The sequence below is a fragment of the Meleagris gallopavo genome, chromosome 2, assembly GCF_905368555.1.
Source record: "Meleagris gallopavo chromosome 2, MGAL_WU_HG_1.1, whole genome shotgun sequence".
NCBI lineage: Eukaryota > Metazoa > Chordata > Aves > Galliformes > Phasianidae > Meleagris > Meleagris gallopavo.
The window spans coordinates 48,594,546-48,609,212 of record NC_139405.1 but is presented as its reverse complement, the minus strand read 5'-3'; the positions used below and the strand labels follow the sequence as shown (position 1 = coordinate 48,609,212).

The following is a 14,667-nucleotide window of genomic DNA, read 5'->3' as shown; positions in this document are numbered from 1 at the left end:
GTGTTGGTTGCTAATTTATTCCATCTTTTCATCTATGTGTCATATACCAGAAATAAAGGTCAGTACAAATTGTACAATATCAAACAAATAATATATTGTACCAAAGTCTCAGCTGCAATGGAGATATTGGATACAGCTATCTATGGCTTTTAACCCATAGCACTATTTTTTTGCCATCACTGTATTAACACGTTTTTTGGCAATATATGCTATATAGATTTGGGAATACCTGAACATTTTTTAAGGGACCTTAACAGACCTTTGAAAATTTTTATGTTAAACATTGAAACTTTAGTATTGTTAAAAGCCTCATATTACCAAACTTACAGCTGTGCAAATAAAAGATTGTCTTTTCTGACATTCCTGAACTTGTATGTACATAATGGAAATGTATTTCCCTTAGATGTGTAGATCTGCAGCTGGAGGCATGGCATGTATAGGTTATAAAATCACTCCAAAACTCTAGCTAAGTACTTTAGGGCAGTGTAAAAGTCCTGTAAAAAGGGATTTTTTTCTCTCCCTCCCCCTTTTTTTTTAGCAGTGATAATGGAAGATACAGTATAATATAATTTTGTCTTACATAGGTATATAATTATAAAGGGCATTTAAAGAATAAACGTTCTGACAGATTAAAAAAAAAATCAATGCCATTTGGCATCAGTGATAAATAGAGATACAACTATGTGGCCATAATATTTCCATATAAATTATTCATTATTCTGTAACATATTGCATGGTGGAAATACCACTCCTAAAGGAGAAGAACTGTTTTGCACTTCAAAAGCAGCATCTTTTCTTCATTGTTTCTTTAATCTTATTTTTACCACTTGCAATGAAAGTAGAAGCAAACTGAAGGATAAGTCATGTGTATTTCATCTCTTAAAAAAAAATCTGGAAAGTTTTTAAGCATTTAGCAGGATTTTATTTTATTTATTTATTTATTTATTTTGGTGGAAGCCTTCTGTGAGGGAGAAAATTGAAAATATTTTTTTTAATAAAAATTATTTCATTGATCATGTAACTTTTAATTGTTCAGTTTCTGCATGTTCCATGTATAATATTCTAGGAATTTCAGCAATTGATTTACTAACAAACTGATAATATATTAAATATTATTTCCATAGGCAAAGTAAATAAACTCAATTTGTGAGGGGAAACAGTACTGTACTATTAATTTGAAAAGATAAAATTTTAATATTATTTCATAAATAAATGAAGAAATAATGAAATTAAAAGCTGTCATTGCTCTCCCGGTGTAATTTCAGACAACGTGTTCTAACATTTATATTTATTTTCTCTGTTGTAATATGTCTTTTTCAGTCTGTTATTGAAAATAGTAAGTTCTTTGAGCAATATGAAGTTACATACCAGATCTTGAAAAGAGCAGCTGAAATGTATGCCAAAGCAAATGGGTCAGGTAAATGCCTTCTTTTCTATTGTTGTGGGGATGACATTTTATCTCTTTAGACATAGATATCTCCTTAAAAAAGATGCTCTAATATTTGTTTGTGCAGTAGAGCTGTATAGCAGCTGGAATCCACCTGAAAGTCTACAGCTTGTGATAGCAATTTTGCATTTTCTCTAGCATGAGGACAACTGGTACAGAGCAGCCCGTTACTTTTTAACTTCCTTAATGTTCAGAAGGTAGTGATCATTCTTTCTGCTGGTCCATTCTAACTTCTGAATTGTTGATCTGTGCCCAATAGTATGTCAATGAACCAATTAGTGACATGTTTCAGTGGTTGGGGCACTCCCCACTTTGGCTTCACTCACTAAGATAAAAACATCAAGAGAGCTGGTCCCAGGGTTGTTGTGGTAACAAAAGTATCTCCTAACTGATTTACGTTTCTTCATTAACTGTGAAAGATTGTAAGGGGAACCCAAATGACAGTTGTATCGGATATACACGAGACAAAAGTGTAGCTAATTCAACACACATCTCCAGTAGTTCCTGAACAGTACTGCTGCACTGAGGGAGAACGCAAGAGTGCAATATTTGACCAAGATAGTTAGAGACATGAGTTCACTTTAATCTCCACTGAGATAATTACACTGTTATGTCTGTGGAAGACTGCTGCAGCTTCCAGAACGATTAGCAGACTTGCAGAGAAAATGGATATCTTTTCTGTTGAGAAATTTAAGTCACTGATGGTGATGCTCAAGTTTACATAATTGAAGATATTCTTAAAAAGAATGAAAATTAATAGATTTATTCAATAATATGAAAAAATCTAAAAGCAAATTATTTTCCAAAAGGTAAGTAAACACTTACATGAAATCAGAAACAGTGCAAAATAGAGGAAATCTTTGCTGAAAGCTAATTTGTCAGTATTCTGCATGTATTATGAAGTCTCAAGATTTACTTGGGTTCTTTTCCTTACCTCTATTTCTTCGTTCTGGAATAAGGACTACAGTGATGAAAATATTAAAAAGTAAATTACAAAAAAAAAAAATAAAAATCACAGTTTGTTTTAAAGATGTTGGAAAGCTAATTTAATCCAGTGTTTTTGCATTCAGACATAGTTTATGTTTGCATGCTACATATTTCTACTATTTTTTTTAAAGAAAATTTCTCTGATGTCTTTTACTACAGGTTAGAAATGAACACTAAACAGAGTATGCAGTGTTACTGTTTTAATTAATATGGTCCCAGTGTTGTTGTGGTAGCAAAAGTTTTGTATATTTTTGCGTACTTACCTTGTGTACGTGTACAATTTTGTGTACTTTCCTCAATCTTTAAAGTGAATGCTTAATTTCTCAGAAATAACTGCAGTAAATTTGAACTGTGAACAGAGCGTGTGTTTAATAAAACTGTTCTGAAATAGCAGTTTTAGTTAAATATAATTCTCTGATGAGACTGGATAAGTGTAGCGTAACATGAAGCATCACAGAAATAATAATGAACATAAATAATCAATGTCTTTCCTGTATCTTAGTGGAAGAAGTTGAGAGCGTGATGAAATTCATGAGTGAAACAACAGCGCAGTGGAGGAACCTCTCGGTAGAGGTGAGAAGTGTAAGAAGCATGTTGGAAGAAGTAATTGCTAACTGGGACAGGTACAGCAGCACTGTGGCAGGTCTGCAAGCCTGGTTGGAGGATGCTGAAAAAATGCTTAATCAGACTGAACAGTCTAAAAAGGTATGAACTAATACCAAATATATAAGACTATTTTGTAAAATATGAAATATGGAATGTGCTTTTGCGTTTCCTTAGGTTATTTTACAAAATGTCATTCAAGAGGGAGATGTTCATACTGGCAATTTTTAGTGGATACATTGATGGATAAATACTTATTACAATATTCAGAATGTTTTTCAGTTTCTGGCACACTATCTATATTGATAATCGATTTCTCAATGTTTACTTGTATAGCACATATAGATATATATAAATGCAAAGAAGGAAAGTTAAATAATTAATCAGTTTCCCAAGTGTTCTAGAACTTGTTTAGAGAGTTCCTTCTGGGAACCTGCTGTCATATAAAGTCTCTTTTGCTACCATGCTATGTTCTGATACTGAAGAGCTAAGATTCATGTTTGTGACGCTACAGTTATGACCCGAATTGACCTGAATAATTTCTTTTTTTTGCGATTTTATTTTATAATTTGCGATTGGATACGAGTAGGAAGTTTTCATTTCTGGCTTTTATAAGGCATAAAATATCAGACTGACTTCAAGACATAACAGAATACTATAGTTTTAGGTAGAAGTTTGGTCATTTAAATTATTATAAAAGAATGGAATAGACTTTTAAAGTAAAAATAAACCTATGAAATAATGCAAACTATTATTAAAAGTAGTTAATACTAAGCAAGAAGAATGGACTAGTCTGAGAAGCTACTTTTAATGTTTATGATATATGAACAGTTTCTAAAAGCTGTGTTGAAAACCTTCAGACATGAAAGAGTTGCTCTTCACAGAATGCTAATATGTTAAGTATATTCTATTGCCTCAAAGCTGTTAACAGTTATTAAGAGGTAATATAAACCACCTGAAGACTGCAATTCATATTTTAAGTTACTTCTATTATTAATGTTGAATCTAGACTTCCACGGAATAATGTTCACTTAGTTCCGAGGATAGTTTTGATTAGCAGTTTTAACATTTATTTATTAAAAAAGTTCTTATGGGTTTGTATGGTTATACAACTGTCATTCCCAAGTATCTCGAATCCCAAGTGAAAGATGATAACTTCTGCTTGCTATATGGCAAACTTCTTAAACATTTCCAAATATTTGTTCTGTAAAACTACAAATACATCAGTAATCACAAAATTGTAGGGGTTGAAAGGGACCTCTGGAGAGCAACTAGTCCAACCCCCCACTAAAGCAGTTTCCCTAGAGTATGGTAGAGTAGGTAATATTATATAAAGATTTAATTGGTGCTTATTTGAAACCTTTACCTGCATTACTAAACACCATCATATTCCGTCTCAGGCATAGAACTTATACTTTCTTCTTCTAGCCATTGCCTCTGTATTATTTCAAAACCAGTAAGTACTCCTTTTTGCAAAAGAAAGTTGTTTCTTAACTTTGTCATTGGGTTCTCCGTTTTATTATGAACCTGTGTCACAGAAAAATTGGAAAAAAAAAAATCAATATGCAGTAGAATTTTTCTCCTGTAAAGTACTCAAAATTTAACAGCAATGTATTAATAAACAAGCCAATTTTTCTACAACTTTTTTTTGTTTACTTGTGATGCCTCTTTATCACTTCTATTCACAATTCCCTCATAACGTGCACCTTTTTTCACCTGCATCTGAAGCAAGGAGGGACACAGAACTGTCACTGTCAGATAAGGAGTCTTGTATTTTTAGAGTAGATTGAGTGCCATTAATAAAATGGTTCAGCGCCCCTTCCTTGGTCTTGAGGATCAAGTGGACTTGTGCAGCTTGCATCCTTTTGGCTATTCTGTTTTTTTTCCTGAAAGAAGGTGGCCTCATTGATTTAGTCCACTAGCAACAGTAATTGCCCTGTGCACTCCACTGAATTGTATACTGTCTGGGAGAAGGGCAGCAGCCAGATGCCAAAATGATGTTAGAGAACATATGAACCATTAAATAACGTGGACAGTCAGGAGAGAGTGATTGAATCCTGCCCAGTTTACTGATATAGCTGTGGCAATGGTGCCTGGAGATGCTTTTCTTAGGAACAACTGCCCATCCTCCCTGAAGAGCAAAAAGAAAGGAATGCAGGGAGGAAGTTTGTCTTCTCTGCCAACTCATGAGTGTGTGCTTGCCTGCAAGATGTAGGCAAGCATTTGGCACAGTGGGTGGGTTATTTAGGCTGTCTCACTGGAATGGGGGAAAAAACAGTGACAATCTTGCTTTTTCCTTCCCCTCTCATCTGCTCTGAAACAGAAAGAAGCAGTGGTGAAAAATTAATCTTCTCAGATCAGAAACTGGATGAATACTGAGTGATTTCAGTTACAAACCAAATCCTTTCTCTTAAGGAGGATTTTCACCAATTTAATTAAAGCTACACACTACAGTAAAATGAGCTATGAGTAGACCAGTGGCAATTTTTAATCCAGTAGACTGTGCTCAAACATTATAAAATTTTACTATAGCATATCCTTTTATAAGCCAGAATTTCCTAAGTTTCATAAGCCAATATGGCTTCAGAGAATAACTGTTCAAGGATCTTTATCAAACCATTAGCTGTGATTAAATTTTAGTTTAATGATTTAAGGTAAACACTGTTTGCAAAGGTTTAGGAAAGGTGCTTTCATTTTCTTCTTCAGGATTTCTTCCGGCACTTACCCCATTGGATCCAACAGCACACAGCCATGAATGATGCTGGTAATTTTCTGATTGAAACATGTGATGAGACCATTTCCAGGGACCTTAAGCAGCAACTTCTGTTACTAAATGGAAGATGGAGAGAATTGTTTATGCAAGTGAAGCAAGTACGTGTTTTTGCTGTTGTTAGTTTTAAATACTTATATTTACTTTGATATTTCCATGCCAAGAAGACAAATTGCCCCACTAGCAAGACTGCAGAACAACTTACTTAAGTGCCTGTTTATAATTATTTATATTAGAATTGAAACCTTGACAGGAGTTAATTGCTACTGGGACATTTGCTATATTTGTTTATATTTTTGATTATACAGTTTTTCAATTTTCCTTTTATACATTTACAGCTAATACAGTCTCAATAAAGTGAGTATTATTCATTCATAACTTCTAATTTCTTTTAAGAAAATGAGTTTTACATGCTTATTCTTACTTGTAAAACTAGGTAGCTAAAACGGTGAACATGAATACTGCTCTTTAATTGCAGTTACGTTCAATTACTGTACTGTAACTATAAGCAGGTGCAATGCAAGCTAGCTAAGTGTTGCCCAAATCCGTCAGACGTTAGATCAGTCTCATGCAACAGGAAGCACTAATAATAAGTGAAACAATCAAACAACAACAATAAAACAAGGACGTATCTCCTAGAAGACATTCAACACATTGGAAAAGAAGTATTTTTTTGTTCTCTTTAAAAAGCAGAGACAAGATAGGGTTATGCAGAAGTATTTCACACCTTGTAAGTGGTGAGACATGTTGTAAGACATAGTTATCCATATATATCCAACAGTGTTTTCCCTTTTCAATGACTTATAATAAACAATTGCTTATTTGAAGACGTTGAATCTGTTTTCTATCTTATTTCAGTCAAATTAAATGGAAATGCAAATAATGAATGCCCTTGTTTTTTTATTGTAACTTGTCCAAACTAGATGGCTCTCAAGATTATTATTTTTTGCTTTTGATTCACTGTGGAAACTATAATGTCCAGGAAAATGCATTTCTTGCCCCACATATGCAGCTTCCGTAATATCCTAGCTGTGAAGTTTCTCACTGCCCTCTCCCCATGAGAGCAGATTTCACAGGCATTTTCCTTCCTCAGTTTTTCTAGACTTTTTGTGTGCTAATATTTTTGCTGACCTTTCAAAACTCCCATTGTAAATAGTGAGGAATTAATTGAGATGTTGATTCTAGGCTAGAGACAAATGACAAGAGTTCTTTTAACAATCTGTTTAGAAAGCCTAAACACTTGTATGAATGTTATTCTTTTAATTATCTGTACTACTAAAAAATAACGTTAGTTTAGAAGATTAGTTTCCATTATTTCGTATTTTATTGAATAGAATTTTTCTAGTAAAAAAAATTGCTCTGAAAACATGCTAATTCCCTCAAGAAATTGCTCAGTTGCCACATTTGGGTTTATTTTTTTGTTTTGTTTTGTTTTGGTTTGTTTGGTTTTGTTTGTTTGTTTGCTATATATTTTCACAGTATGCTCGGGCAGATGAATTGGACAAAATGCAAAAAGAATACCTGGACGGTGTGGCTAATTTGACTGCTTTCATTGATGGAAGCAATAGAAAATTTTCAGCACCCACAGAAGTGTCCTTCTTAGATGTGAAGATCTTTGTACAAGATTTAGAAGTAAGTGTTTTCCTTCCATCTGTTCTTTCTCTTTAATAAGAGCAAAATGTGTAACTACTTAATTCTAAAGGTAAAACATAAAATTATTTTTGTGTACGTTTCCAAATATATTACTCTTTTTTTTTTTTCACTAGTCGTATTCTTGAATAATTTATCCTATAGCTAACTTAAAGCCTTGTATTCTATGGCTGACATTTCTAGAGCATATTTCCAAAACTCTTTCCAACTCGATATTGGTTTATGTTTAGTTTCAGTTTACATCTGTGTGAGTTGACTGGTTGTCATGATTTTATGATGATACACAATTTTCATTTGAAATATTTGAAATATTGTCCAATCTTCACAGTCAACCGTGACAAAAATTGGAATATATCTCTTACATTTCAGTGAATGGATAAATGCCATTGCTGATTTTTTTTTTTGTTGTTGTTAATTTTATTTTTATAAAATATTTGTTACAGAATATTAAGCAGAAATTGCCTGCCATGGAAGCTCAGTACAAAATGGTCGCGAGAACAGCACAGCTGGTTACAAAAGAAGTTTCCCAAGAAGAAGTAAATGAAATGCTTGCAACTTTGACAAAGATCAAAGAGCAGCTGAGCAAGGTTGCAGAATACTTTTTCTTTTTACAGACATTAAGCTAATTAAACCAGTAACCACTAAGCTCCAATTAAAAAAAAAAAAAAAGAGAGAGAGGAAAAAAATCTAACTCAGAAATATTTATGGTAACAGTTGGGTTAATTCAGATGTAGAAAATGTTATTACTTCTACATTTCAAGATTGTCATCCTTAAATGACAATCTTTATCTTTAATTAGCATATTGTTTATATTGATCTTAAAAGAAGCAAGTAGCAAGTATATTTATTTAAAGGCTGATAAAGCTGCTATTTATTGAAATTTACTGCCTTCTTCATAATTATTTTTCTTTAAAATGTCTAAAAGGTCAAGGAGAATTCCTGTGCCCTACTGTATGAATGCCAGCATCTGCTGTCTCCGCTTGAAGAACAGGAGAAACAAATCACAAATTTCTATGAATCTCTTGAAAAGGTCAATGAAATAATTTCTATCCTGGATCCTGAAGCACAGCCTACAACTGTTCTTAAGCAAAAAGCTCAAGTAAGTTTAGAAAGAGATTCACTTTAAAAAAAGCTTTGGTTTCTCTAAGTATTCACAACTTGATTTCTAGATTTTTTTTTTTTTTAATGAGAAGCAGAAGATTATAAAAACAAACAAATAAAAAAAAAAAGAGAGCCAATAGATTTAATTTGGTGTGTATTTATATGTGCATTAAATGTCTTATTTCCCAGTGACTTCAAGGGTTCATATTATTTAAAAAAAATAAATAAAATCTGGTGAGCTTCACTGTTCAATCTTCTCTTCTACATGAACACCCAATCTGCTGTTTACGAAGTAGCTTGTAAGTGCTCCTTCCCTCTACTTCTGAAAATTGCCCAAACCCAGAATGTTGTGATAAAAATACATATTTCCTCTGCAGTTGTTTACCATCAAATAAGTGAAATCTGCTCCACCCTATGAAGGATACTGACTTCTACTGAACAGATTAAACAGAATTTGTGCTGAGAAAGTGTTCTTTCAACAAAACCGTTTCCTCACCACAAGATTAATTTCTTTTTTTCATATTGTATAAATTCATGTGTTTTTCTCTTTTTTTTTTTTTTCCTATGTCTAATTCTTATTACTCAGTACTATTTGTAATAAAATTTTAAAACCAATAACTGACAGGAAAGATTAATTTGTTGAAAGGGTAGGTTAAGGTTAATCTGCTATTAAGATTTGGCATTCTTATGTCCATTTTTACTGTGGTCAACTTAGAATTGTACAGTAAATCGAACATCCCATAAAAGTAGTCACATATTTATATACTGACCTGTATTCTCTGAAAGCTGTCCCAATGGCTTCGGTACATGTTTATGTATTTATTTTTTTTTTTTTAAACAGAAATCTATTTATGTGTGAAACTCTGCGTATATGTTACTCCAGTGAACATTTTGTAAAGTCTTTTTCTTTTTCTTTTTTTTTTTTTTTTTGGTGCTTTGACTTTGTCCCTTTTGTTCTTATTATTAAAAAAAGATCTTCCAGTTATTTTGCCAAACTTTTCTTTCCTTTGTTCCTGGCCAGGGTGGATATATGTTTCTTTCTTTCAGGATTTGGTAGCTTATCAAGAAAACTGCAAGAAAGCTTTGTCCCTCATTGAGAGAAATAGTCAGAGTATCCTGCAGTGTGTGGCTTCTAGTGAAGTGTTAAAGCATTTCCATCACTCAACATTTCAGAAGAAAGTTACACAAGTTCAGATTACTTTTCAGGTAATTACTTAACACTTTGCTGCATATTTTTGAAGCTTTATTCATATGCAGCTGATGCATCTTCCCAAATCAATATTTCATTGCTCTGTAGCTCTGTTGGTAGCAAGTGGTCAGGGGGCTGAGTGTCATCTTCCATCCATGAGCTCCTACACCATTTTTTATTTCCCCTGACTTTCTTGCCTTGACTAATTACTTGCTCTTACATTCATATACGTTCCCTTTACACAAAGCATGAAGGACAAAGTCTGGCCATTGCTGTTACTTCTCGGGGCTTTGTGTTTTCTCAGAAAATGTAGTAGATTCTGTAGATGAAGTTGCAAATACATATACACATTTTCTAATGTAAGAAATGTATAGAATGGCCTAAGGTCTCCTTTGCCTTTAGATTTGTATTTTGTTACTAGAAATACTGATATTTTAAGGGCTAATTAGACCCAGTCCAGAATGATCCTCACTAATGTCTTGGGTTCAGATCTCCAGATGCAGGGATCTATATGAATGTCCAGCTAAAGGAAATTATCTGGTCAGTAAGGAGTTGTCCCTGAGAGGTAGATTTTAAAATTTATGTTGTATTTTGAGGGCTCTCGTTAAAGATTTACAATTTTTTATTTAAAATTTAGAAATTATTTAAGTTATATTTTTGTTTACAGAGGTGGATACAGTTGTGCTTTCAGAAATTTACCATGTTACATTGGTAAATTTCTTCTAGTTCTGTAAAGATGGACCATGACTTATCTCTCAGCATATACATGCATAAAAACGTATGAATTCAGAAACTGGCTTTTACTCACATAAAAACTGCATTCTTACATGATTGTAATATTATAAACAAAGTTATCTTTAACCTTTAAAAAGTCTTAGCAAGATATTTAAATTGACAGCTTAAGGTTTTGAATAGCTCACTGGGTAAAATTGTTACAATTTCTAACACTGGGATGAGTAATTGGTGAGAAAATAGTCTGTGGTTGGTACAAAATACTGGATTTACCTTGGTGCAGCTGAACCAGTGAATGGTTTGTTTCTTCTGTTAAATTTTATTACTTGATTCACTAATGCAACGTGACTAAGTTTTCAAAACAAGAGGAGTAGGAACTAAATCACAAAGCTTTTCTGTCTGTATTAAGCAGCTTTTTATCTGGATGCACATATGGCCTACTAGTGTGATTACTGTGAACTTCCTCCAGATCAGAAGTTCTGTAGTGTGGAAGCGGTTGGAATTGTAGGTTAAACAATCTTTATTCTTCTCCTTTCCTTTTCCCCTGTTTTAAGCAGAGGTTGATGCAGAAGAGTGTAGTGTGCTGCCAGGGAAAGTGCAATGACAAATGTTTAAACGTTTGAAAGAAATTGACATTTACACTTTACATTTAAGGGAGAAATGCTAGCCAAATGGTATAGGCATTTTGAAAGTATCACACACATCTCCATCAAATAGCTACCCATTTTATTAGAATTAAAGATAACATGAACCTTTGCGTAGGTAGTAGAATTGGGAAAATGCAGGCATGAAGGGGGCAAGAGGAACATTTCTGAATGGATTGTATCAGCAAAAGTGACAGCAAGTAAATGCATTTTCGTCGTAAAACAGTAAATAACAATGAGAATGCCCACTCATTTTCTTTGCTTATAACTCAGAATATGGTCAGGAAAGCTGGTGACTGGAGGAAAAACATAGAAGTAAATAGCCGTTTGATGAAGAAATTTGAGGAGTCTAGAGCAGAACTGGAGAAAGTGATACAGATTGCCAATTGTTGCTTAAAAGAAAAAGGAAATCCTGAAGAGCTTCTCAGAAAGCATAGCGTGAGTAAACTCTCTGATTTTTCTATGGGAACTTCTAAGTGCAAAAAAGACTACTTAATTTTAAAACTGTCAAGGGTTTCTTCCATGTGTTGAAGTTATACAGATCAGATCAAATTAATACTAAGATTGAAAGAGGAAAAGTTAAAAAATAAAAATAAAATAATAATCCCTCTTATTGATGAATATTAGCAACAAGAAAATGCAGAATGCAGAACCCCTTAGAGGTAAGGGTTGACTTTGAAGAACTATTTGGAGTGAGAACACTAGTCTACATTTTTACCAACTCACACATCAGCTGATGAGTTTTCAGATGAATGAATATTCATGTCTGTATTATAACCATTACTTAAGGAAGTGGCTTTAAAACCTAATTCGTTAAAACCCTGTATCAATGTACTGTCTAGGCATCCCAGAATTAATTAATTTTCTGGATAATAAATAGCTAGAAGTTTTCTGTAGCTCAAATTCCACTTCATTTGTATAGCATAAGTAAATTTGAAACTTATGGAGTACATTAGGGAATTTCATGCTAGCAGGTATCAGTAACTGACTTCATCTTCTCACCTCTCCACCTTCCAATTCAAACTCAGGAATTTTTTAACCAGTTGGACCAGAGAGTCCTAAATGCCTTCCTGAAAGCTTGTGATGAACTTACTGACATCCTTCCTGAACAAGAGCAACACAGCCTGCAGGAAGCTGTGAGAAAACTCCATAGGCAGTGGAAGGTGAGTGACACTGAACAATGTCTCTGGAAGTTCTAAGTCTTGACTCGGGAAAGTTTCCACATGACCTTTACGTTGAATATATGTTAAGGAAGATGAAGAAGTTACATTTTTTGGCTTCTTATACAATTATATTAAAAAAGTGCTTTTCAAAATCAGCTACAACTACATCTACAAACACCAACTGGCCAGATCAAGTGGCCAGCAGTTTTCTTCTGTATGCAGACACTGATAACTGCGCTGAAAAACTTTGCTGAGCATAGATGCTAGCTGTTCTTTAAGCTGATATAGGACTGCAGTTATTTTCCCAACCTTAGGAAAGCAAATTTGTAAGAGATCACTCCATCAGTTTAAATAGTGTCATCTGCCAAAAGCTCTAAGAGAATAAGTATTGCCCATAGACTATGGATTTTTTGGCCTGCTACAGCATGTTGCAGGTCAAAGCTGGAGTAATGGATGAATGGTTTCTCACTGGAACACTAACAGGAACCTCTGGAAGCAGGTATGAATACAGTTTCACTATTATTGTTTGCTTTATTGTTTTTATACAGAAAATACTTGGAGTATCTTGCCAATCTCAAGATGTCTCTGAGACATGTCTTATGTACATATATATACACATATTCTCGGTCCCAGAAACATGTGCATTTATCATATATATATATAAGAGACATTAGATATTGGTAACAGGGTTATTTGATTTTCTTTAATGAATACTGAGAAAATCCTATATATTCATTCAAATATATGCTTTGTTTTCTATATCAGGTGTTAATAGATAATTTAACTGTATTAACTTCACACTGAGGTAACAGGTATGTTGTTTTATCTCTGTGCTTGTTTATTACCCCGATGGGAGTGTAGGATCTTCAAATGGAAGCCCCATATCACTTGATCCATTTGAAGATTGAAGTGCAGAAAAGCAAGCTCCTGGTAACAGTGGAGGAGTGCAAAGCTGAACTAGCTCGACAGAATAAGGCGCTCACCAGAGAAGGCAAAGAAAGGATGATTGAAGAGCACAAGGTATGAATTATATGCCAGAAAGTGGGTATTCATAGAAATACATCTGAATGTAAACAATAAACAGAAGGTCTAACCAGCTCTAGCCATCAGACACTCTACACACCACAAATTAGATCAGTTGTTTGAGCCTTCAACAAAAAGTTTCATTTGGAATTGATCCTTTCGTGCTAATACCTAGGAGCTCAGTTAAGAGCATGTATGACATAGGAGCTTAGTATAGCCTAGAGCACAATGCAGATAGCTTTATGAATTCTGCCAATTCATATTTTTGCTGAATTTTCTGCTTTGTCTCCCATCAGTTATTCTTTGGTGACAAGGGATCTTACCATCTCTGTGAGAAAAGATTACAACGGATTGAAGAACTGTGCCATAAACTTCCAGTTTCTGATCCAGTGAGGGCTACGTTGGAAAGTAGCCAACGAATCCTGAAGGAGCTCAAATCTCAGATAGACAGTACATACACAAAACTAACAGAGCATTCAGACATCTGGAAGAGCTATACAAACAGGTGTCAGTCCAATTCCTAGATGGTTCTGGTAGTGTCTTACGTGTGATCACACCTCTAAATGTCATTATAGATTCACATAAAGAATGATAAATACTGGGTTATTAACTTCAATTTACCTATAATTATACTTAATGTAGTGATTCCACATATGGTGGGTTTTTGAGGACTTTATAATTATTGGCATAAATTTAAAGGTTACCGTTTAGTGGTGTCCATTTTTGTCTAATTTTTTCATTGCTTTGAATTAAGTGATGTTTTATTTCAGATTTTCTGAATTGGCAAATTGGATTTCATCTACAGAAAGAGAGCTAAAGAGGATAAAGGAAAGTGTCAATGATACTGCTAAATATGAGCAATTTAAATCATCTGTTGGGGTGAGACATTGGCTTATATTCTAACAAAGCTACTGTCATTGAAACTGTGACTAGATAAAAATGTATTATGAAGTAGTGCAGTTGTTTTAGCATAGAGACCATAGATAAGATTCTGCTGATTCTTGGTATTCTTAAATACATTTCCAGGGAGAAATTTCCACATGCAACAATTTGTGGCAGAAGTGGCTATTTCTACTATTTTAGAAAATAACAGAACCCTTTAACTGTATATTCGGAACATTCAAAATACAGAATCAAATAGATAAAGTAATTGCACCTCTTTCTGCTGCATATACAGTTAAAAGTTTTGAACAAAGAAAAGCCAAAATTTCTGGACTGGATATGAAGGATCAAGTTACAGTCATACATTTAGGGCAAGCTTCTATAGTAAAACATCTCTTCTACAGTAGTATAGTAGAGGAGGCAGAGACAGTCTACCATTCACTTTTGCATTGGTAATTGGTAAGAGAAATGGTAGA

The 14,667-nt window shown here is 33.7% G+C and overlaps 1 protein-coding gene across 9 annotated transcripts in view; it reads left to right on the top strand.

The window, feature by feature from the left end:
* The window catches only part of SYNE1 (spectrin repeat containing nuclear envelope protein 1), a 295,330-nt gene that overhangs the window by 81,815 nt on the left and 198,848 nt on the right, over positions 1 to 14,667 (top strand). For all 9 annotated transcript variants that reach the window (XM_085217048.1, XM_085217047.1, XM_085217052.1 and 6 more), the window contains exons 15-26: positions 1,321 to 1,417; positions 2,937 to 3,139; positions 5,744 to 5,908; positions 7,287 to 7,439; positions 7,901 to 8,044; positions 8,383 to 8,556; positions 9,606 to 9,764; positions 11,397 to 11,561; positions 12,152 to 12,286; positions 13,148 to 13,306; positions 13,606 to 13,814; positions 14,080 to 14,188. In XM_085217048.1, coding sequence (XP_085073174.1) covers positions 1,321 to 1,417; positions 2,937 to 3,139; positions 5,744 to 5,908; positions 7,287 to 7,439; positions 7,901 to 8,044; positions 8,383 to 8,556; positions 9,606 to 9,764; positions 11,397 to 11,561; positions 12,152 to 12,286; positions 13,148 to 13,306; positions 13,606 to 13,814; positions 14,080 to 14,188 — 1,872 coding nt within the window. The remainder of the gene's footprint in view (positions 1 to 1,320; positions 1,418 to 2,936; positions 3,140 to 5,743; positions 5,909 to 7,286; positions 7,440 to 7,900; positions 8,045 to 8,382; positions 8,557 to 9,605; positions 9,765 to 11,396; positions 11,562 to 12,151; positions 12,287 to 13,147; positions 13,307 to 13,605; positions 13,815 to 14,079; positions 14,189 to 14,667) is intronic.